Genomic DNA, 23,612 nt, shown 5'->3' with positions numbered 1-23,612 from the left:
CCTCAGTGCCTTAATTTCTTACTTGCTTATTTGTGTTCTATCTACTGAATTATAACATAAAGATTGAGGAGATATTGAGTTATGTATCAGTGAACCAGTGCCTTAAGCTGATTCTTTTAGACATAGAATTTGTTTCTGAGACAGTAAGAGTACAGATAAGAACATCTGAAGCTAGTATTTTGCTATAAACTTTCCCTAAAGTATCATGAAATCAAGAAGGAAAACATAAATTCCTTTTTAACTTTAAAAAAATTTAGTAGAAGTACAGATGATAAATCAAGAATCTTTTTTTTTTCCTAGAAAATGAAAAAACACTTCTGAAATTAGCTTAAAGCATATATTGAGAATGGCTATCTATGAGATGTTGGCAAAATAAGATTAGTGCTGAGTCTAATGTGGAATTTACACAAATAATGCTTCCAATGACAGGAATTGTTTATTTGTTTTGGTTTCTACTATCTTTATTATCTTTCTAAATTGATATATATTTAGAGAGAATTTTTGCTGCTTTCCTATTCTTCTTCAAATGGAGGAAGGAGATTTGGGTGACTGTGAGAGAACCCAGGCTGGTAGCACTTGCAGAGGAAAGTTGGCTAGCCTTGTCCTGATTCTCCCCCTCTGCAACACTCAGGTTCCCCTGCAAACTCCAGCGAGTGTCCTGAAGAAAAAAGATTTCATTTTTTTATTGATCTTCCATGTTGACTTAAAAGAACACAGTTTAGTTTTTCAAGGTTTTGTTCTTCAAAGAATAGGGAAGATTGTATACAAGAAAAGACTGCATAATGTAAAAGTTGATCCTCTATCTACCCCAACCCACGCCTGCCTTGTAAGCTTCTTGGTAGCTGTGTGTATGGGAAGATCTGCCCCACATTCTCCTTTGGTAAGTGATTGTGCCTAAAGAAAGCTTAACAGCCGGCAGAATGTGAATCAACATATAAAGCCATAAAGTTATATATTTGTGTGTATGTGTGCATGTCAATTCAAGAATTATTTCTTGAGAAACATTGTACCAGAGATTGTGCCCTGTTTTAGAAGGAGAGAAAAATAAATAAAATATTGACTCTGATATCAAGGAGTTCACTTTCTCTTCATGATTTGACACTGGATCTTATAAATTCCTTGAGTTGATGGCCTTCTCTAGCTCTTGTGGCCATGAATAAGTGTTAGAGAAGTCATGGAATCAAACTAACTTGCAAGAGTTAGTCTGCCAGAGATATTCGTAAGGAAAATTTCTGCCCTTTAAGACCAATACAAATAGGCATCATTGCTTTTGGCTCAGGCAAAACTCTACTTGGTAGTCAGCATTTCCGTAGTGTCAGCTTAGGTCAGGCTCTGATTTTATCATGGCCATGGATGCTATTATATATCAATATAAATCCAAAATACAATTTGGGTTCATATATGATCATATTACATTTATTTTAGTAAGTGAAGACAAGAATTTAAAGCCATGGCTCATATTCTGAACTATTTCTTTTAAAGGAAATAATGTTTCTTTAAGCCAACACAAGCTGTGTCCAACTTGCTTACTCATTAAATAATAAATTACACTTTAGAGTAAAGCAGATATCTGGGTTTCTTGACCTGGTGAATATATGTCTTTATATATGACATTTTTTATACATTATTTTAGACCTCTTACAGACTGTGTTATTTATTAATTGATTCTTTTATTTATTTAACATATATTGCTGGAGCCACCACTCTGTGCTAGGTGTTCAAAAACATCAGCCTAACATTCTTAAGAATTCCGGAATATTTTTAGAAGTAGATTTCAAATTTTATGAAATCTAAATAAGTAACACAGAATTCTGCCTGAAATGAAGGTTAATTATAACTTTCTCAAATAACTTTATATTTGTGTACATTTATTATCTTGGACATTCGGCATCTTGATAGGAGGACTTGATTTTCCTCTGGAGAACTATCTTGTCCCCACCTCTTAGTCTTTGTTGGTTCTACTCAAAGCTCAATCATGGGCATATGGCTAAGTTCTGGCTAAGTCTACTAGAGGATTGGTTTTCTTTGGCCTCAGAGATTGGGTCAACAATGACCACGTGACCCAATTTAGGTCAATAAGAGTGAGGGACAGCTGAGATAAAAGGAGGATGGGTCAGAATTTTAATGACCTCATTCAAGATCTTATTCATCACTTACTGAAGCTAACCCTACCCCTGTACTTTCTTTTCTTTTCTTTCTCCTTTTTTTTTTTGCTGGGGGAGAGACAGAGCCTTGCTCTGTCACTCAGGCTAAAGTGCAGTGGCACAATCATAGCCCATTGCAACCTGAAACTCCTAGGCTCAAGTGATCCTCTCACGTCAAGTCTGCCATGAACTGTGACTGTGCCACTGCACTCCAGCCTTGGCAGCAGAGCAAGACCCTGTATTTTTTTAAAAAATTAAATGAAAATAAATAATAAATTAATAAATTAAAAATATTTAATATAAAAGTACTGCATTAGAGGTATGTACAAAGAGCTATAAAAGCATTAGAGCTATAAAAGCATATAAAGTGCCATTTCTTTGGTGGAGTGAGGAGAGTGCAGAGAGAAAATGGTAGAGCAAATTGAAAAGTCCAGAAAGATTTTATTGAGATATTTGAACTGGTCCTTGTAAAATAAGTAGAGTCTGACAGATGCACAGAGTAGGCAAGAAGGTTCTAGAATGAGGGAATTATGATGAACAAAGACAGAGGTATACAACTTAGTTGTACATGGGCATGGATAATCTATTGTGACTGGAATACAAGAAATGTAGAGGGAGAAGAGTGCTGGAAGATGGGTCAAGAAAAGTCCACTGTGTGTTGGGAATAGATTATGAAGGGCTTTGAGTGTAGGCCCTCTAAGCCATAGGAAGCCGTGGAACACCCAGAAAGGTAGCTTGGATTGGGATGGGGGTGAGGGAGTGGGAAGTGATGATTAAAGGAAGCAGACAATGTTGAGACATAACTAACAGGTAAAATTAGCTGGACTCGGTGATGTTGGGTATGGGACATGGCTCTAGGTTTTTGGGTTCAGCCCTTTGTGGCAAGATGGTACCTTCACTAAGATATACTCCTCTTGGAAGAGAAATAAGTGGTTGAGGGTGTTTAATTATTATTATTATTATTATTTGTTGTTATATATTCTCTTTTTTTAAATTTTATTATTATTATACTTTAAGTTTTAGGGTACATGTGCACAACGTGCAGGTTTGTTACATATGTATACATGTGCCATGTTGGTGTGCTGCACCCATTAACTCTTCAAGAGGGTGTTTAATTATGAGTTCTGTCTTGGACATAAAGTATTTGAGGTGCTTTTGAGACATCTAAGTGAAAATATTGAGTAAGCTGTTGGATACACACAGATCTTAGTCTCAAGCGGGTAACCTGGGTTAGAAATATAAACTTGAGAGTCATGCATGCAGAGGGCAATTTAATCCAGTATTGTAGATAAGATTTTTTAGAAGGAGAGGAGAGTGAGATAGGAAGTCTCAGAATCAAGCCTCAAGGAATGCTAAAAAGTAAGTCAGATGGGAAAAAAATCATTCTGCAAAAGAACATGAGAAGGAGGAAAGTTTTGTAAAGTCAACAAAAGTAAGTATTTTAATGATATTCATCTGAGATAACTCTTTTTCCCTTCCAGCTTCCTGTCTGTCAGATTTCCCCATTCATCAGGCCACAGACATTCTTGGGATGTAGCTAGGGAAGAAGTCCAGCTGTAGATACCTTTAATTTGAGTTTAGTAGGATAATTTTTATGGTTTCCAGTCCCTTCTGTGGAAAGTTGTTGCTAGCTTTATGCGGTAGGAACAGCTTTTCTGAATACTCTTTTGCTCACCATCCTAGTTCACTCAACATCTTGATGCAGATATACAAGGTCAGTGGTTGCATTTTGATATGAAAGTGGTCTATGGTATGTGGGTCTGGAAGAATATGTATAGTGAAGAAGAAACAAGGTTTGAAATGTGCGAAGTCAGAAACTAGTCTATGGAAAAAAAATCTTCCAATCAGACTTGTAAAATGTGGTTTTTCATAGATGCCTATTCAAATAGAAGTTTTATGCTCTCCTATCAGGAGCATACTCAAAAATGCAGCATATGCCATGATAAACATGCTTTTTTTCTCTCTTTTTTTTTTTTGCTTTTAGATGAGAATTATGCAAAATATAATTTATTGGAATTCCTGCATTTGTAGGACACAAACCAGTACTAGTAGTGCAAATAGGAAATGTGTCTCTGGGTAAAGTTGTATGTATTATGCATCCCATCATAAATAATATAAAGCTCATTTGTATCAATATGCTAATGAAAATGGAATTATTTTCTGTATATCTATAGGAAAATAATATTAAAAATTATAGTTACATGCAGAGGCAATAAAAAAGCATGCTATCAAAAATTTGGAAAAATTAATACAAATATGCTACATTTCTGGATCTTGTGATGTTCGGGATATTGTCAATTTAAAAAAAAACCTTGTACAATATGGTTTCTTTCCTAATTCTAAAAAAAAAAAAGTTATTTTTGAAACAATTTTTTTTTTTTTTTGAGATGGAGTCTCGCTCTGTTGCCCAGGCTGGAGTGCAGTGGCACGATCTCGGCTCACTGCAAGCTCCGCCTCCCAGGTTCACACCATTCTCCTGCCTCAGCCTCCCGAATAGCTGGGACTACAGGCGTCTGCCACCACGCCCAGCTAATTTTTTGTATTTTTAGTAGAGACAGGGTTTCACTGTGTTAGCCAGGATGGTCTGGATCTCCTGACCTCGTGCTTCGCCTGTCTTGGCCTCCCAAAGTTCTGGGATTACAGGCATGAGCGACCGCACCTGGCCCAAAACAATTTTTTGATTGAAGCAAAATATACATATATAATTTACCATCTTCACTATTTTTAAGTATAATAAATAGTACTCATGGTGATAATAAATAATAAATAAATTTCTAAGAATAGAATTGTGAAAACAAAGGGCCTGTACTTTTTAAAGGCATTTTATATATTTTGCAAAACTGTTCTTCAGAATTGTTGCACCAATGAATCTCCCTCAATAATTATATGAGAATGCTTGTTTTCCCATATTATTATTGGCCCTGGGGATTAATTTTAATGATAATATTTGTCAATATAGTAGGAGAAATCTGATAGCTCATTGTTATTTTTATTTATATTTGTTTGATAATTAGTGTCCTGAACACTTTTTGTTCTTATTTTAGCTATTTGTGTTTCTTTTTGGTAAACTTCCTGTTTATATCTTTTGACCATTTTTGAGGTGTTTTTTTCTGATTTTTTCCTACTTAGATGTTCATAAGTATCATAAACATTGCAAATAATTTTCCCAGTGTGTTTTGCTTTTTAATTTATTTTACATATTGAGATATAGATGTTTTCAATTTTAAATGAGTGTGAAGTCTCTCATATAATTTCCACGTATAGGGTATGGTTGGAAAGGCCTTTCACAATGAAGAACTATGTAAATGTTTACCATATTTCCCCTATGGCTTTTATAGTTATATATTTTTATTCTGTCTTTAATTTCCCTGGGCTTTTTCAAAAAGGATTTTCTAATTTTTAGGCTTTTTTCTAAATGATGAACTATGTCCCAACACGATTTATTGATGAAACCATCCTTTTCTTACATATGAACTTATTTTATGTATTTTGTTCTGGACTTCTGTTCCTTTAAGTTGCATGATTATTATGTCCTTAGTACTATTCTGTTTTGGTCATCATAACCTTACAACTGGTTCCTCTTATTTCTCGTTTCATTTAATATTGACTATTGTTAAACATTTTTCATTTCATTTGAATTTTAGAATTACCTTTTTTTTTAAATTCCAAAAGTATCATTCTACGTTTCACTAGAATAAAATTTATAGATTAATTTGGAGAGGTAATTGATATCTTTTTAATATTGATTCAATATCTTTTTATTGAGAAATATGGCATGTTTTTCCATTAAAAAATTATTTAATACCCATTATAACTTATTAATTTTATAGCCATTGGGTATTGGATTTTATCAAATGACCTTTTAGAATATTAAGATGATCATTTTTTTCCTTTAAAAGTTAATATGAAAGTTTGGAATAATTGATCTTGAAACATTGAACAATCAGTTTATTCTAAATATAAATTCTTAGTCATGTTTCATTTTTTAATATTTGGCTAAATTCAACTTTCTAATATACAGATATGTATAGATATTAAATCTTCTGGCCAGGCGCGGTGGCTCACGCTTGTAATCCCAACACTTTGGAAGGCCAAGGTGGGTGGATCACGAGGTCAGGAGTTCAAGACCAGCCTGGCCAATATGGTGAAACCCCACCTCTATTAAAAATACAAAAAATTAGCCAGGCGTGGTGGTGCACGCCTATAGTCCCAGCTACTCAAGAGGCTGAGGCAGAAGAATCGCTTGAACCCGGGAGGCGGAGGTTGCAGTGAGCCATGATCATGCCATTACACTCCAGCCTGGGCAACAGAGTGAGACTCTGTCTCAAAAAAAAAAAAAAAAAAAAAAAAAAAAGATGTTAAATCTTCTAATATTTTTATTTAGGATGTTTCTTATCTGTTTTCATAAGGGATCTATTCTGTAAGTTTGATTTTTGCATTATTTTTATCATGATGTGCTACCAGTAATAAATAATGTGTCTTCAAAAAATATTTGAGAGTCTCCTTCTCTGGATTCTGGAATCGTTTGAATAGCATAGGAATTTTCTTGTTCTTGAAGATTTGAAAGAATTTGCCTGTGAAGCCATTTGGACTAGCCCCTTTTCTGAGAATCAGTCTTTTACAAGTTTCCTTATTATTTCTGCGGTGACTATTTTACTCAGAAATTCTCAGGTCTTGAAGAACTTGATTCAGTTTTGTTAATTTATATTTTGCTTAAAATATACAAGTTTACATCAGATTTGCAAATATTTAAGTTTGAGATTATGGCAAAAAATGTCTATTATAATTCTTTTCGTTTTCTTCTGTAGCTGTGACTCTGTTTCCTTGATCACTTCTGTTTTAGTATATTTTCGGGGTTTTTCCCCTCTGATTAAACTAGCTAGTGACTTATTTGCCTTATTGCTTTTCCCTACATGAGCTATTTCTGGATTTATTTATCAATTCTAATGGTTGTTTTCTCATTTACTATTTTCTGCTTTTATTTTAATTAATTCTTTCCTTCTGCTGTCTTTAGGCTTATCATTTATTCTTTCTGCTTACTTTGTATGTAATTGAGCCCTCAAAATAAATAGCTGAACCATGAAGAGAAAGGAAGCAATAAAGGAAAGGCTGAGACTCTGTTGCAGACAGACTGAATATGGGTGGAAAGTAGAAACTGTGAATAGGGGCAATAAAGTAGTTTGGCTTCGAAGCTAGCATCTTAGTTTGTAAGCTAGACTGTTCTAGGATACCAAATGAGAAATCTTGCCGAATTACTGATGACTCATGTAGACAGTTTCCCCTCTGCTATTTTGGATTGATACCCCAGTTTGTTAATAAATGATTGATTGGCCCTTCACAAAGTTTTGTTTGTTGTTAGGCCAACCTTTAAAGCTCTTTAAGTCTTCAAGGCTATCCATTAAGAATGCCCTGAATTTACTAGGTACCACTTTTGTGTTTTAGTTGCATAGATACAACTTACGAATTTTATCAAGGCTTTTACATTTATAATATTCATTTTAGGGTACTATTACATTAATTAAATATTAATGCTCTAAGCATATTTTCATAGCCTTCTCTGTTTTAAACTCCACTGGAGAATATTACTGGAAATTAAAAAATAGTATGGTTTATTATCCATGTCATTGGTGTTGCATTTGGATGATGAATTATTTTGGAAATTAAAAAAAAAAGATATATAAGTAGAATAATCCCCTCTGGGTCTCATGTGTTTCTCTAAATAGCAATTTTATATTTCCTTATTATTTTTCCTGAGATTATTATATATCTTCCAAAGTGTCTGTAAAATGCTGAGCCACAGTCTTAAATATTGGAGATACTTTCTGATGAGCTTCTAATGAGATTTTTAAAAATACTGTATGTGGTATGAATTTCATACCACATGTATTTCATAATATGTGGTATGAAAATGCTCACACAAATGTAGTTTGAAAAAGACTAGTATTTAATATGTGTAAGACATATTTATACCTTACATTTTAAAAAGTTAAGACAATGGAGCACGTTGGGATGGATAGTCAGTGTGTTTAAATTTATAGCTTTTCTGGATGGAAAACAAAGGTTACTGGGTTCTTGTCACATTGCAAGGATGAGAGGATCTTGGCTACTGTTGCAGCAATGGTGAGAGATCTGGGAACTATTACCAGAGATGGTGAGTGATGGCAGTGCTGGAGCAGGGGAAATCAAGGCCATGGGAACAGAAGTTTCAAAAGCTCCTGAATTGCTTATGCCTACATCTGGATAGCAATCAATGATGGCTCCCAGGATTTGGAATTGGGTGATTTGAACTTTAATATTTTTATTATTATTATTATTTTTTGGCACATATAGGGTGGTTTTGGAGGCAGAAGCCCTCTTTCTTTGGAAGAAAGAGGGAATTGAGATGATAAACTTGGTTTCGGAATGCTGAGTTTGTGGTAGTATAAGAACCTTCAAGTTGGCCGGGCACGGTGGCTGACGCCTGTAATCCCAGCACTTTGGGAGGCTGAGGCGGACGGATCACGAAGTCAGGAGATCAAGACCATCCTGGCTAACACGATGAAACCCCGTCTCTACTAAAAATACAAAAAATGAGCCCGGCATGGTGGCAGGCACCTGTAGTCCCAGCTACTCGGGAGGCTGAGGCAGAAGAATGGCGGTGAACCCGGGAGGCGGAGCTTGCAGTGAGCCGAGATCTGCCGCTGCACTCCAGCCTGGGCGACAGAGCTAGACTCCGTCTCATAAATAAATAAATAATTAAAATAATAATAAAATAAAATAAAAAGAACCTTCAAGTTGAAATGTCCTCTAGGCACCTGGTGATGTGAAGCCAGAGCACAGAGAAAATGTCAGCACTAGAGAGCCCACTTTGAGAGTCGTTCCAGAGGTAACTGCTGAAGACACAGATAGAAGGAAGGGACTTTGGTGCCTGTTCAGTCACTATGGTTGAATTGAGAGTTCAGTTCAGTCTAGGACCAGGAATACTAAAATTAGACTATAAGAGAGAGTAAGCAAATGTTTTCAGAGCTCAAGCTGTGTCTGGATTAGAGACTGAAACGTGGGTCTGGAAGGTAGCAGATGTGACTGATTAGAAGTGGGGTTAGGGATGTAGTAAAGTGAAATCAGAGGCAGAGGGAATTCATGACAGACCAAAGTTCAAGAGCAGAAGGAGGAAGTCTTCTCAGCTGTCTTAAATATGTGGCAGTACTGAATTTGTTGTCTTTTCTGACTCTTGCTCAAAGGTTAATTCTTGCATAGCCAACCCACTTTATTTTGTAATATTCTTATATTGTGGAAATAAATAAATCCTTAGAGAGAGAATGTAGAAAGGGACAGTTAGAAGACCAAAGACTGAACCCGGGAATATAACTTGAACATGAGTGTCAGAAACATAGAAAAAGATTAAATAGGGGTGTATAGTCCATGGAAGCCAAAGTTTCATATCTAGCTGGTGATCAAGTGTTAAAGGCTGCAGAAAATAAGAATGTAGAATAGTTGTATTTCATGTTCAGGTAATTGGGACGTCATAGACAGGACACAAGCCAGCCATTTCTGAAGACTGCAAAACTGTAAGCAAAACGACAGGAAGTGAGGACATGAAGCCAAGCAGATGTAGATTACACAGTGAAGGTGGAAGCAATACCAAATGAAGGGAAACACTCCTTCTTTGAACGGACAGGGAGGATCCAGACATAGGAAAGGGTGGGAATGCAAAATGGCACAGCCACTTTGGAACACAGCTTAGCAGTTTCTTGCAAAGCTAACGATACGCTTACCATGCAATCCAGCAATTGCATTCCTGGATATTTATCCAAATGAGTCAAAAAATTATGTCTACACAAAAACTGGCACATGAATGTTTATAGCAGCTTTTTTTCATAATTGTCAAATCTTGGGAGCAATTGAGATGCTCTTCAATAGATGAATGGATAAACAAACATGGGTATATCCAGTTAATGGAATATTAATCAGTGATAAAAAGAAATGAACTACTAAGCCATGAAATAATGTAGAGGTACCTTAAATGGATATTGCTAAGTAAAAGAAGCCAATCTGGAAAGGATATATACTGCGTGATTCCAACTATGTGACATTCTGGAAAAGGCAAAGCTACAGAGTCAGTAAAAAGATCAGTGGTTGCCAGAGATTTAGGGAGAAGGAGGGAGGGATTAGCAGGTGAAGCACAGGGAATTTTTAGGGCAATAAACTATTCTGTATGATACTGTAACGGTGAACGTGTACATTTGTCAAAATCCGCAGAATGTGTGACACAAAGAGTGAACCTATTGTAAACTTTGTAGACTGGACTTTAGTTAATAATGTGTCACTATTGACTCATCAGTTGTAACAAATGTACCACTCTAATGTAAGATGTTAATAATAGGGGAAACTGTGTGTTGGGCAGGGTCTATGGGAAATCCCTGTACTTTCCACTTAACTTTTCTGTAAACCTAAAACTTCCCTAAAAAAACCTACTTCTTTAAAACAAAATTTTAAAAGGAATAAAGTACTGATATATCTTCAATATAAATGGACCCTTAAAACAGCATGCAAAGTGAAAGCAGCCAGACACAAAAGGCCACATGCTGTATGATTCTGCCTTTATATAATGTCCTGTACTTTATGAACCAGGAATTATAAAAAGGAAGGAGTTTGATAAATGAGACAGTGAAAGAAAGCCTTCTGCTACTAATAGGAGGAAATAATGTGAATGCATTTCAAATTTAAAGAAAAACTTAGGCATTTCTCATCAGAAAATAGTCTAAGAGGAAATTTTATGTTCGTATGTTCATTGTGGTATAATAAGATTTTTCTAGCATTTCAGGGTGTTGATACCTTGACACCTTGACTAAGTTTCTCTATTGTGTAGCTTCCTGCATTTATACCTGTGCTGGGTAAGTGAGGAATCATAATGATCTTAATAACTAAAACTCAAGAATGCCTGGATCAAACAGTAGCTCAAACCAACTTTTTGCAGAAGCTGTGAGTTACAAAGGCAGATGGAATAAATGGGCAGGATGATATATGTAGGTCAATCTGCTTATAAAAATAACCTTGGCAGAGTTATATAGGCAGATATCTTTGTAAAAGTTCTTCACACTGTGAGAGGGAGTAGGCCAAGTTTACTGAGCCATAATATTATTCATCTTAGACAAAGCACTCATAGCTTGTAGGCCTAATGGATTGTATCAAACAGATGACAATTACTGTTTGATTATCAAGTGAGATTATCAAGTAAGATTCATGAATTGTGAAAATGAAAAATGTTTAATATTCTTAGCACATAAAGGGTACTTACTGAGCAATAAGTAATAGATGAATGTCCACTTAAAAATAAACAAAATAAGCAAAAGAGGCCATATTTTAAAAACAGACAACCAACAGATTATGAAAAGCGTTCAATCTATTCATCAAGTAAATGTCAGTTAATACAAAAATGAGTACTGATTTTATCTGTCGGATAGACAAGATTTTAAAAGAATGGTAATACCCAGTGTTGTATGAGCTGGGGTAAATGAATCCTCTGATTACTGTTAGTGGGAGTATAAATTGGTAGAGCCTTTTTGGAGGATGATTTGGCAGTAGTAATTAAGATTTTTTGAGCATATATTCTTCAACCTTAAAATTCCACTTTTAGGAAACTGTCAAACAGAAGTATTGCCCAGGTGCATGAAGATTTATTTGTAAGAAAGTTGACAGCAGCATTATTTGTAATAAAGAAAAATTAGAAACAATGGCAATGTCTAGTAACAGATACAACCACCCCCTAGAATATTCTGCAGACATTAAGATGAATGAAGTAAGTTCTCTTTGAATTAACATGTAAAGATTTCCAAGATATATTGCCAAGTGAAAAAGAAGGTATTGAAAATAACTTATATTGTGATCCCACTTATGTTTACAAACAACCCTAAAACTAGATATTGTGTGACTGTAGCCATAAAACATCCAGAAGAATACACTACAAATGCTAGCAGGGTTGTACCTTGGGAAGAGAGTGGGCAGTGGGACAGGGAATTAAGGGGGAACTGTCGTTACTTTACTCTATGCACTTCTCTACTCTTTTCTTTTAGCAAAAAGTAAATGTGTTTATATTGTTAAGGATTATTTTAAAGGGTACACACACCCCAATTAATTAATATTAGTAAAGCATTTAGAATATTGCCTGGTACAGAAAAGCACTATGTAAGTTGTGTGTTGCATAAAGTAAGTTCCAATATCAACGCTTTACTCTAAGAAAATAATAATGGGATTTGGAAAGATTTAATTTCTAGGATGTTTAACCCCAGAATTATTAATCTAAAATTGGAAGCAACCTAAATGTCCAACGTTCTATGATTGACTAAGTAAACTACATTAATCCATACCATGAACAGAGTATTTATGGTAATTTTTAAAACTTTCTTGAGGTATATTTTATATATCATAAAATTCACGCATTTCAAGTGAGCAATTCAATGACTTTTAGTAACGTTATGAGAGGTACAACCATCACCATAAATCAGTTTTAGAACCCACTACCAGTAAGATCCCCTATGCCCATTTACAGCAAATCCTGTTACTGCTGCTAACCCAGGCAACCACTAATCTACTTTCCTTCTCTATAAATTTTATGTTTCTGCACCATACAGTGGGATATTTTGCATCCATAGAAACTGGTCATATTAGGTAACAGCTAGTTATAAAAAGTGAAAAAAGCTGATAAAATATTACGTATAGGATTAGCCTATTTGGCTTTATGTGAAAGGAAAAAGAGAGAAGAAAACTTGAATATATTCCAAAATGTTAATAATGGTTAACCTTGAGTGGCAGAAATATGGGTACTTTTTTTTCTCTTGAAATCTATGATCAGAAAAAAAAATTATTTTAGAAAGGACATGGGTCCTGCAATAGATTCCTTCAGGGTTTTCCCTGAGTGTCTGGAAGTAAGAGGGTGGGAATTAAAAACTGCCCCCAGACATGAGAAGGTTATTTCCCTAAAGTTGTGGGGGTGGACATAGGACCAAATAGAAATAAGGTTATTGAGTGATATGAGTAGTACCTACATGATTCAAGCACTCAGTAGACCAGAGCCTCCAAAAAGTCAAAGAGAATAGGTGTTGATGCCACTAGGCTACTTGCTAGGAACTGAATTCAGCATCTCTGCCCCTGGATAGCCTCCTGGGGATATTTTAGCCAACACTAGCTTGTAGGAGAGGGGCTAGAGTAGTGGAAGGGGGCTCATTCCAACCTCCCTGGGGTCCCAGCTTTAATACTCAGGGACAGAAGTAGAAGCACCTCAATTTCCCTGTCCTAAGAAGGGAACATGGAAGAAGAGTGATGAGGACGCCTAGACAGGAGAAGGGGAGCCTGTAAAGATTCACGCTTTAGGATATGTTCTGCCCCAAATTTGGACCAGTGAGGAACCCCCCTTGGGTTTGCTTTCCTTGCTTTCCTCCCCACATCTCTGATCCATTATCTTGTCCTTGTTTCTGTCTCAAAAAACAAAGCTTCTCCTTCTTTTTTATTTGCCCTCTTGTTCTCCCTTGTCTTTTGTGAATGAAGTCTCCCACCCTATTCTTCAGAATGTCAATTCTCATAGTGGACAATTTCAAAAGGCATGTAATTGGATCATCTATTCCACTACAATTTTTTTTTTTTTTTTTTTTTTGGAGATAGAGTCTCACTCTTTCACCCAGGCTGGAGTGCAGTGGCACAATCTCAGCTCAGTGCAGCCTCTACCTCCCAGCTTCAAGTGATTCTCCTACCTCAGCCTCCTGAGTAGCTGGGACTAGAGGTGTGCACCACCACGGCCAGCTAATTTTTGTATTTTTGGTAAAGACGGGGTTTCACTATGTTGGCCAGGCTAGTCTGGAACTCCTGACCTTAAGTGATCCACCTGCCTTGGCCTCCCAAAGTGCTAGGATTACAGGCATGAGCCACCGCGCCTGGCCCCATTACAATTTTTAAAACAATATTTTATATTTATTTGTATCTTTTGGAGACTGTTTTCTTTGAAAAGGGCAGAACACTGGTAGAAAAAGGCATGCCTTAGCCAAGGGCATATATTTTAGTATGAGCTAACAAGAGTCATTTATGATTCTGATTCTTAAAATAAAAGCTCCACCTTTTATCTTTATCGAATTTGTGTAGAAACAAAATTGCAGTGAATGAAGCTACACCTCTGGAAGCAGGGCTTTCCTCTGGAATCTCTGGAAAACTGCACACTCATTTAAAAATTATTTTTAATATTATATTCCTAAAAATGTTCTGAAAGTATTTCATCGTATGAAAATAATGTGTCTGCTTTCATATTTTGATATGTTATTTTCTAAATTACTCTACTTGAAGAGTTTATTCAGCATTTGAATCACAACTGTCTTAAAACATCCCCAGTTCCAAATCAGTGGGCTCCAAATCAGTGAAGCTTTATCATATAGTTACTGCCTGAAGGCAGAAGTGACTTTAAGAGTCACTTCTGTTTTCAGAATCTACACAAAGGGAGGAGGTATTATCTGTAGGTGGGAAAACCTTTTTTTCACCTGTTCATTTAGCTGACAGTGATGTGGCCCTTCAAGCTGTTTTGCCTTCTACAAGTAGGGTCCACAAACGGGATGGCCCCCTTCACTAAGATTCTCCAGTGTAGACCCCCAGCATTCTTTAATGATGTATAATTGGACCAGACCACACAATGGGGCTTTAATAGCCTTTCTTTGTGGCTTGCAAGTTTGAAAAGGCTGGCTACCTACTGTCTTTTTTTGTGTACATTGATGGAAGGCCCAGTGCTCAAATTCTATGCATATTAGTGATATTTTAATGAGTTTCCAAGGCTAAAATGACTTTTTTACACTGTTTAATGATTTTCAGTTTAACTTTATTTCTGAGTGGGATGTTGTAAAGATTAATTAGCCAATGTTCATAAAGTGCTTTCAAGCCGAAAAGTGCTGCACAAGCCTGTACAGACTCATTAGCTTCTTAGTCATTAAGGCTTTTTAGACCTTTGGCATTCTGAAAATACATAATGAAGGCCAAATTAGTTGGTTTTTTTGGAAATGAGGGACTTCAGAAAGAGCAGAGTAACAGAATAGAGCGAGATATATATATATATATATATATATATATATATATATGTATATATTAAGACATCTGTAGCACTGGGACTGAAAAAAAAGATAAAAATATTTTGTTTTTCATTTTCTATTTCTACACTGCTTCAGTTTTTCTTACTGCCTCTTTTCAAAAATGTATTTGCCTGCTTCTCCTGCACATTTCTTTAGAAACTCCATAGATCATACTGTCATATGCATATACATTGTGCAATTGAGTCTGACCCCAGAGGGCTGAATTGTCATGCCAATGAATGACACAGGGTAGAACATTTCCTACATTAACAAAGATTCACTCTCAGTGTGCAATGAGTCATGAAGGTATAATATTGTCTCCATCCACAGTAATGTTTGGCCAATATATACATTGGAGGTTACCATGTTTCAATTAAGCCTTTGACTGAGGCTGACAAAATACAAATTGGCTACCAATGACGTAAAGAAGACCTAAAAGAAACCGGAGACAAAGGCAGATAATCTACCAAGATTTTGATTGGCAGCTGGCTTTTTAGCAGCATCAGTTGCACTTGATAAGGGAATAATATCTTTTAAGTACTGAGAGGAAAAAACTGTAAGCCTAGGATTGCATACCCAACTACCTTACCTTTTAAGATTGATTATAAAATAAACATATTTGCATACAAAACTAAAAACATTTATCACCAATGCTAAAAGATACTCTAAAGGATTGTCTTTGGAAAAAAAATAAAACTGTATCACAGAAAGAAGGAAGGGATGTTGGAAGGAATGAGGAGGAAAAAACTGGTACACATGTGGGTAAATCTAAACAAACATTAATAATAACAATAATAATAATGTCCAATAGGGCCAACATTTGGAAGGCCTTAACAGGGAGTTGAAATTTGAACTTTAGCCTGTATTTTTGTGAAAATATTGGAGGAATTTGAGCTGGCTAGTAATCATCTCAGGGATATAGTTGAAACTAGTGGTAAACTTGAAAATAGTAATGGTATCATGCAATTTAGTGTACAGGCTGCATATTAACCCAGGGCCTGATGGGAGAAGGCAGTCAGGCGGCTCTTGTTAAATTGAACTGATCTGTGCATTCCCAGTACAGTGAGTAGGGTGTTCATTTTGCCATTTGCTTTTGTTTGGATGCTGTTATAGAAGCATTAACTTGAAAAATTGGAGTACACAAAACAAGACAGCAGGAGTCTCTTTTGCCATTCAAAATGCCACGTTAAATGCCTTGTAATTGACTTAAAATGGCAGAGTTTTTGTTGTTTTTCATCTCCACTAAAGGATAAGAATTGGAAGTATATTGTGATATAAGGGGTTTGTTACATTTGTATGAGAAAATTTCATGAAAGCGACATTTGCTAGATGTGTAAAATGGAGGAAGATTGTGGAGTTGCTTTTCCTGAGGTTGTGACAAGTAAATATCATTCATCTGTCAGGACTAAATTGAGGGGTGCTTTGTCGGACACAGTGGGGTAGATGAAAAGAACTAATACCAATCTGATTTGCATGCTTTCTTGATAGTACATTGTACTATTCATGAAGAATAGCTTATACTACTTGGAAAAAGTATTTGCAAATTCTAAATTTTTAGATTAAAAACTAGGTTTAACAGAAACAAGATTGGATGAGGATGAAGAGATTTGCGATTGACTGACAGTTTGATGTTGGACTGTTCCTAGGCTCCCGGGGGCACTGCAGTGTTCCCACTGGGCTAAGACTGGAACGTCTCTAGTCATGTGTGGAACACAGCCTGGTTCCTGGTCCCTGATTCATTTTCCACTCTATAGCTGGAGCCACACCACAGGACCTTCACCTGTGGGCCCAGCTTTGCCACAGCCCCTATCTGTGAGCAGTTCTGTGTCTCATTAAAACATAGTGCCTCACATTTCATACCTGATGGGCCCCTTTTTTTCTTCTGCCATTTCCCTCCCTTTCACTACCAAGAGTATAAGCTGATCCTTAAAGCTCCACCTGGAGGCGAGGGCTCTGCTACCTGCTGACAGGCTCAGTTTCTTTTCTGCCCAAACTTTCTACTCTGGCCTTCATAACCACACTCTGATGCCTATCAGTGTGGTCTGCTCTCTACCTAGGATTTCCCTTACACCAACTGCTAGACAAATTGCCCCCTGAGAATGGTTGCCTTGTTATCTCCGGAAACTGGGTTTTGCCTGCTCTACCAGAACTGCTTCCTGCTTCTGCAGTCTCCTATGACTGCACATACACTGGAATAATGGACTACTAGTCTTAGTCATCTATCTTGCATTGCAGTTAACCAGACTATCATATTAATGGTATGAAAGATATGTATGACTTTGGGAAGCAGGAGAATGTAGAAGTTAAGAAGGTAGATCCTAGGGTTAGGCTGCTTGGATTCTAAATTAAGCTTCTCTATTTACTATCTAGGTGACATTGTTAAGATTTGTAAAGGGTCTGATTTTACTATACTGTACATGCAGGCTAGTTAGTCTGCCACAGTCTCATGGATGCTGACAGAAGACATGAGACTCCTGGATCCGTGACAAAAAAACAGTTTATTGCTCACAACAATAGCAATAGTTTGAGCATCAGCATTTTTTCTGGTTCCCTGACCCCAGTAATAGCACATATAGTAGATTGCATGACAGCAGAGGAACCTGAAATGTAAGCAACCCAAATCTTTTATAATGAACAGTGAGCCTGCCTGACCTCTGTCTAGAGGGGGATATTGTCTTTATTATACTGGATAGTAAAGACTTCTGTTCTTTGCTCTGAAAGGAGACAGTATCTCTGTCTTCCAAGGCTGTTCATTGTATAAGCATTCCAGAAAGATACAGCCAGTGCCTCTCTTTGCCACGTGTGCGGAAACATAAAATATCCAGAGAATTATCTCCCAAGAACTTTGGGTAAGTTCTTAAAGCCTCAGTTTTCTAATCTGCAAACTGGGATTAATGGTAAAACATAAGTGAATATAAAACAGATATAATGCATATACAATGCTTAACATCATCCCTGACACATAGCATCATGCCTGACACGATGACAGAAGGGCTTAGCCGATGGCAATTACTATTATAAATTATTTTTTCTTGAATAAGGTGCAAGCATGTTTACTGAATTCTGTTTTCTCTAGTAAACAGAATATTGCAGCTCAATGATGTTTCACATTATTTGAATCACCAAAGATTAGAACTAAAAAAGACCATAAACCTGGCATTTACAGATAAGAAAATAGGTTCAAGAGCTTATATGATTTGTTGCACTTCACACAGCAAAACTGTAAAAAGAACAAAGATTATTTGATTTAAAATTCAGATTCTTTTTAATTTAACATAATACCTGGAACTCAGTAAATATTGGAATTACAAACGAAGTGAAGCAAGCCTATGATATATTAGAAAACATTTCACATGTTCATTTGGTCACTCTCCTCTTACTTGCTTGACTTACCAACCACCTTAAATTTGTCCCCTAAAGGCAAAAATAAATAAAACAAATAAGTAGTGAAAGTTAAAATAAGTAACCCACATCTCCTCCTTGCTTTTATCCCCGTTATAGTCACAGTCTCCATGGCAGAAAAAAACAAAGAGCCAAAAACAAAACCTCCAGAAAACTACAAGGAAAGTGCTTGTTCTATGTGTAGGTGATATTGAAAGTGGTCCCATTCTGCCTAAAGGCAGGGAAATTCTAATGGAATATCTGGCAGCTTTATGCCAACAGCTTTATCTTGGCTTATGGACAGACTTTCTAAGGCATGAGGGGGAGTAGCAAGAAAGGGGAAAGTAGGGGGTAACAGAAATAACATCTAGTTCCAGAAGGCGACATGTGAAAATCCAGGGAAGGAATTTATCCCCAAAACATCTGCAAAAATCATTGATTTTTGTATGTCTTCTTAATTCTGATCCCATTGTTTCTCTATCTTCTTTAAAAATGAGGTCATAGCTTTAGTTTTTATATGGCTCTGAAATTCTTTCCAGGACCCTAGGTCAGAGTTGATCATGCCCAGGTAACCAAAGAAAGATTTTAATAGGAAATTCAGTGATAGGGAATGTGAATTGCCCTTCATCTTTTGTGTACCTCAAGTCTTCTTCATAATTGCCTTGCACTCCAGGTGATTCTGTTCTGGATGTCCCGGGTGCTTCACAAGTGCTTCCCGAGTTGGTGGAGGCTGCTGTCATCCCTCACCCACAGCAGGCACTGCACTGCCCTCTGCTGGATACAGCAGGAATTGCTCTATTTTGCCAGCGCTTTGTACCTCTTCCTAGGGCACCGTTGTGTGTGCGTGCGTGCGTGCGTGTGTGAGAGAGAGAAAGAGAGACATAGAGAGTCTATGATATAAACATGCTTTTTTCCCTCTTGCTTTAGAGAAGTCCCAAGTATGTCACTTGTTTCATCTACATTGCGAAGAATTTAGGGAAATAGTTCTTTCAGTTTTTACTTAGAGCATTCTATCTCTCTGGAATCAGAGATTCTGGGGATGAATTTCTTGAGAGTGCAAGGCAGTAGTAAAAATCCCTATGCATAAACCTCCATGACGAGAAAGTCTTTGTTAGGGGTAGGCCCATCACGGCTGGGTGTTTCTGCCCATAGGAGGACTTCTCCACTACAGGCTCCCAGCCTTTCCTCATCAGGCTTCTGCAGAAGCATCCCACGAGTATGATTTGTGTCCAGTTATGTCTACACAGTGGCAGACACAATTAGAACTCTGTCGCAGAAGGCTGCCAGGCCTGCTGACCCCTGAGTTCCCACTGGGCCCATCCTGACAGGCATGTTTAAAACTGGTAGCAGATAGGTCTAGAATCAAGCTGAAATCCCTGCTACAGATGTGAATTGTATGCCGTATACGTATGGTATATGCCATATGCCAACAAAAGAATTGACTTATATCCTGCCTACCTCCAAATGTGAGTATGGGCACATGCCTTAAATTCCAGGTATATCACAGTTCATTTACTTATTTATCTTTCTTTTATCCAAGAAATAATACGAGCTGCTTTAGGCACAGTTCCTATGTCACAGCCCTCATAATCTGTTGCTTCACTTTATGTCTCATAGATGTGAATTCTCTAGTTAAAGCTTGATTTACAACATATTTTAGTTAACTTTGAAAAATATTCATTCTGAAGTTAAAATACTGGTATCAACAACTCTCTGTACTCAATCTCTATAGATACAAATAAAGTATTACAATCAGGCATATAGAGGAAGTGTGGAATTTAGTCTACAAGGGATGTATCAATGTTCTTATGTTTTAATGTTCTTACTACTCTTTTTGTCCCAGGTTATGCAGATGTATCTTCCATTTTGTGGAATCGCCATATCTAACGCTCAGCTCTTTGCTGCCTCAAGGAAAGAATATGAAAGAAGCAGAGTGAGTAAATAAAAACATTGTTGACACTCCTCAAAACTCTTTCTGGTTTCTGTAAGTCATTATGTCTTTTAAAAACAGCCAATGAATGATCTTTGAATAGTACAGGAATCTTTTTTATTTGTATAACTCTGCAAGGCTGTGGTTGAAGGTACACTTTAAGCAATAAGCCCAGATGGAAGCGGATACACATTATCTGTTGTTATTTGGGGGAAGGGGTGCAAGTTTCTTTTTTTTTTTTTAATACTCTAGTTGGTAAAATTGTTTTTATTTATTTATTTATTATTATTATACTTTAGGTATATCTCCCAATGCTATCCCTCCCCCCTCCCCCCACCCCACAACAGTCCCCAGAGTGTGATATTCCCCTTCCTGTGTCCATGTGTTCTCATTGTTCACTTCCCACCTATGAGTGAGAACATGCGGTGTTTGGTTTTTTGCTCTTGCGATAGTTTACTGAGAATGATGATTTCCAATTTCATCCATGTCCCTACAAAGGACATGAACTCATCATTTTTTATGGCTGCATAGTATTCCATGGTGTATATGTGCCACATTTTCTTAATCCAGTCTATCATTGTTGGACATTTGGGTTGGTTCCAAGTCTTTGCTATTGTGAATAATGCCGCAATAAACATACGTGTGCATGTGCCTTTACAGCAGCATGATTTACAGTCCTTTGGGTATGTACCCAGTAATGGGATGGCTGGGTCAAATGGTATTTCTAGTTCTAGATCCCTGAGGAATCGCCACACTGACTTCCACAATGGTGGAACTAGTTTACAGTCCCACCAACAGTGTAAAAGTGTTCCTATTTCTCCACATCCTCTCCAGCACCTGTTGTTTCCTGATTTTTTAATGATTGCCATTCTAACTGGTGTGAGATGGTATCTCATTGTGGTTTTGATTTGCATTTCTCTGATGGCCAGTGATGGTGAGCATTTTTTCATGTGTTTTTTAGCTGCATAAATCTCTTCTTTTGAGAAGTGTCTGTTCATGTCCTTCGCCCACTTTTTGATGGGGTTGTTTGTTATTTTCTTGTAAATTTGTTGGAGTTCATTGTAGATTCTGGATATTAGCCCTTTGTCAGATGAGTAGGTTGCAAAAATTTTCTCCCATTTTGTAGGTTGCCTGTTCACTCTGATGGTAGTTTCTTTTGCTGTGCAGAAGCTCTTGAGTTTAATTAGATCCCATTTGTCAATTTTGGCTTTTGTTGCCATTGCTTTTGGTGTTTTAGACATGAAGTCCTTGCCCATGCCTATGTCCTGAATGGTATTGCCTCGGTTTTCTTCTAGGGTTTTTATGGTTTTAGGTCTAACGTTTAAGTCTTTAATCCATCTTGAATTGATTTTTGTATAAGGTGTAAGGAAGGGATCCAGTTTCAGCTTTCTACATATGGCTAGCCAGTTTTCCCAGCACCATTTATTAAATAGGGAATCCTTTCCCCATTTCTTGTTTTTCTCAGGTTTGTCAAAGATCAGATAGTTGTAGATATGCGGCGTTATTTCTGAGGGTTCTGTTCTGTTCCATTGATCTATATCTCTGTTTTGGTACCAGTACCATGCTGTTTTGGTTACTGTAGCCTTGTAGTATAGTTTGAAGTCAGGTAGCATGATACCTCCAGCTTTGTTCTTTTGGCTTAGGATTGACTTGGCGATGCGGGCTCTTTTTTGGTTCCATATGAACTTTAAAGTAGTTTTTTCCAATTCTGTGAAGAAAGTCATTGGTAGCTTGATGGGGATGGCATTGAATCTGTAAATTACCTAGGGCAGTATGGACATTTTCACGATATTGATTCTTCCTACCCATGAGCATGGAATGTTCTTCCATTTGTTTGTATCCTCTTTTATTTCCTTGAGCAGTGGTTTGTAGTTCTCCTTGAAGAGGTCCTTCACGTCCCTTGTAAGTTGGATTCCTAGGTATTTTATTCTCTTTGAAGCAATTGTGAATGGGAGTTCACTCATGATTTGGCTCTCTGTTTGTCTGCTGTTGGTGTATAAGAATGCTTGTGATTTTTGTACATTGATTTTGTATCCTGAGACTTTGCTGAAGTTGCTTATCAGCTTAAGGAGATTTTGGGCTGAGACAATGGGGTTTTCTAGATATACCATCATGTCGTCTGCAAACAGGGACAATTTGACTTCCTCTTTTCCTAATTGAGTACCCATTATTTCCTTCTCCTGCCTAATTGCCCTGGGCAGAACTTCCAACACTATGTTGAATAGGAGTGGTGAGAGAGGGCATCCCTGTCTTGTGCCAGTTTTCAAAGGGAATGCTTCCAGTTTTTGCCCATTCAGTATGATATTGGCTGTGGGTTTGTCACCGATAGCTCTTATTATTTTGAGATACGTCCCATCAATACCTAATTTATTGAGAGTTTTTAGCATGAAGGGTTGTTGAATTTTGTCAAAGGCCTTTTCTGCATCTATTGAGATAATCATGTGGTTTTTGTCTTTGGTTCTGTTTATATGCTGGATGACATTTATTGATTTGCGTATATTGAACCAGCCTTGCATCCCAGGGATGAAGCCCACTTGATCATGGTGGATAAGCTTTTTGATGTGCTGCTGGATTCAGTTTGCCAGTATTTTATTGAGGATTTTTGCATCAATGTTCATCAAGGATATTGGTCTAAAATTGTGTTTTTTGGTTGTGTCTCTGCCCGGCTTTGGTATCAGGATGATGCTGGCCTCATAAAATGAGTTAGGGAGGATTCCCTCTTGTTCTATTGATTGGAATAGTTTCAGAAGGAATGGTACCAGTTCCTCCTTGTACCTCTGGTAGAATTCGGCTGTGAATCCATCTGGTCCTGGACTCTTTTTGGTTGGTAAGCTATTGATTATTGCCACAATTTCAGCTCCTGTTATTGGTCTATTCAGAGATTCAACTTCTTCCTGGTTTAGTCTTGGGAGAGTGTATGTGTCAAGGAATTTATCCATTTCTTCTAGATTTTCTAGTTTATTTGCATAGAGGTGTTTGTAATATTCTCTGATGGTAGTTTGTATTTCTGTGGTATCGGTGGTGATATCCCCTTTATCATTTTTTATTGCATCTATTTGATTCTTCTCTCTTTTTTTC

General features: G+C 37.0%; 1 protein-coding gene across 4 annotated transcripts in view; it reads left to right on the top strand.

Moving 5' to 3' along the window:
• PDE11A (phosphodiesterase 11A) overlaps positions 1-23,612 on the top strand; it is a 447,272-nt gene that overhangs the window by 145,362 nt on the left and 278,298 nt on the right. For 2 of the 4 annotated variants that reach the window (XM_024243401.3, XM_054549537.2), the window contains exon 3: positions 20,448-20,537. In XM_024243401.3, coding sequence (XP_024099169.2) covers positions 20,448-20,537 — 90 coding nt within the window. Of the gene's footprint in view, positions 1-2,726; positions 2,875-3,432; positions 3,577-20,447; positions 20,538-23,612 lie in introns of those variants that run through there. The other 2 variants (XM_054549539.1, XM_054549538.1) reach the window with 2 other exon arrangements.

This window comes from Pongo abelii, chromosome 11 (assembly GCF_028885655.2).
Source record: "Pongo abelii isolate AG06213 chromosome 11, NHGRI_mPonAbe1-v2.0_pri, whole genome shotgun sequence".
NCBI lineage: Eukaryota > Metazoa > Chordata > Mammalia > Primates > Hominidae > Pongo > Pongo abelii.
This window is presented reverse-complemented; position numbering and strand designations above follow the sequence as displayed.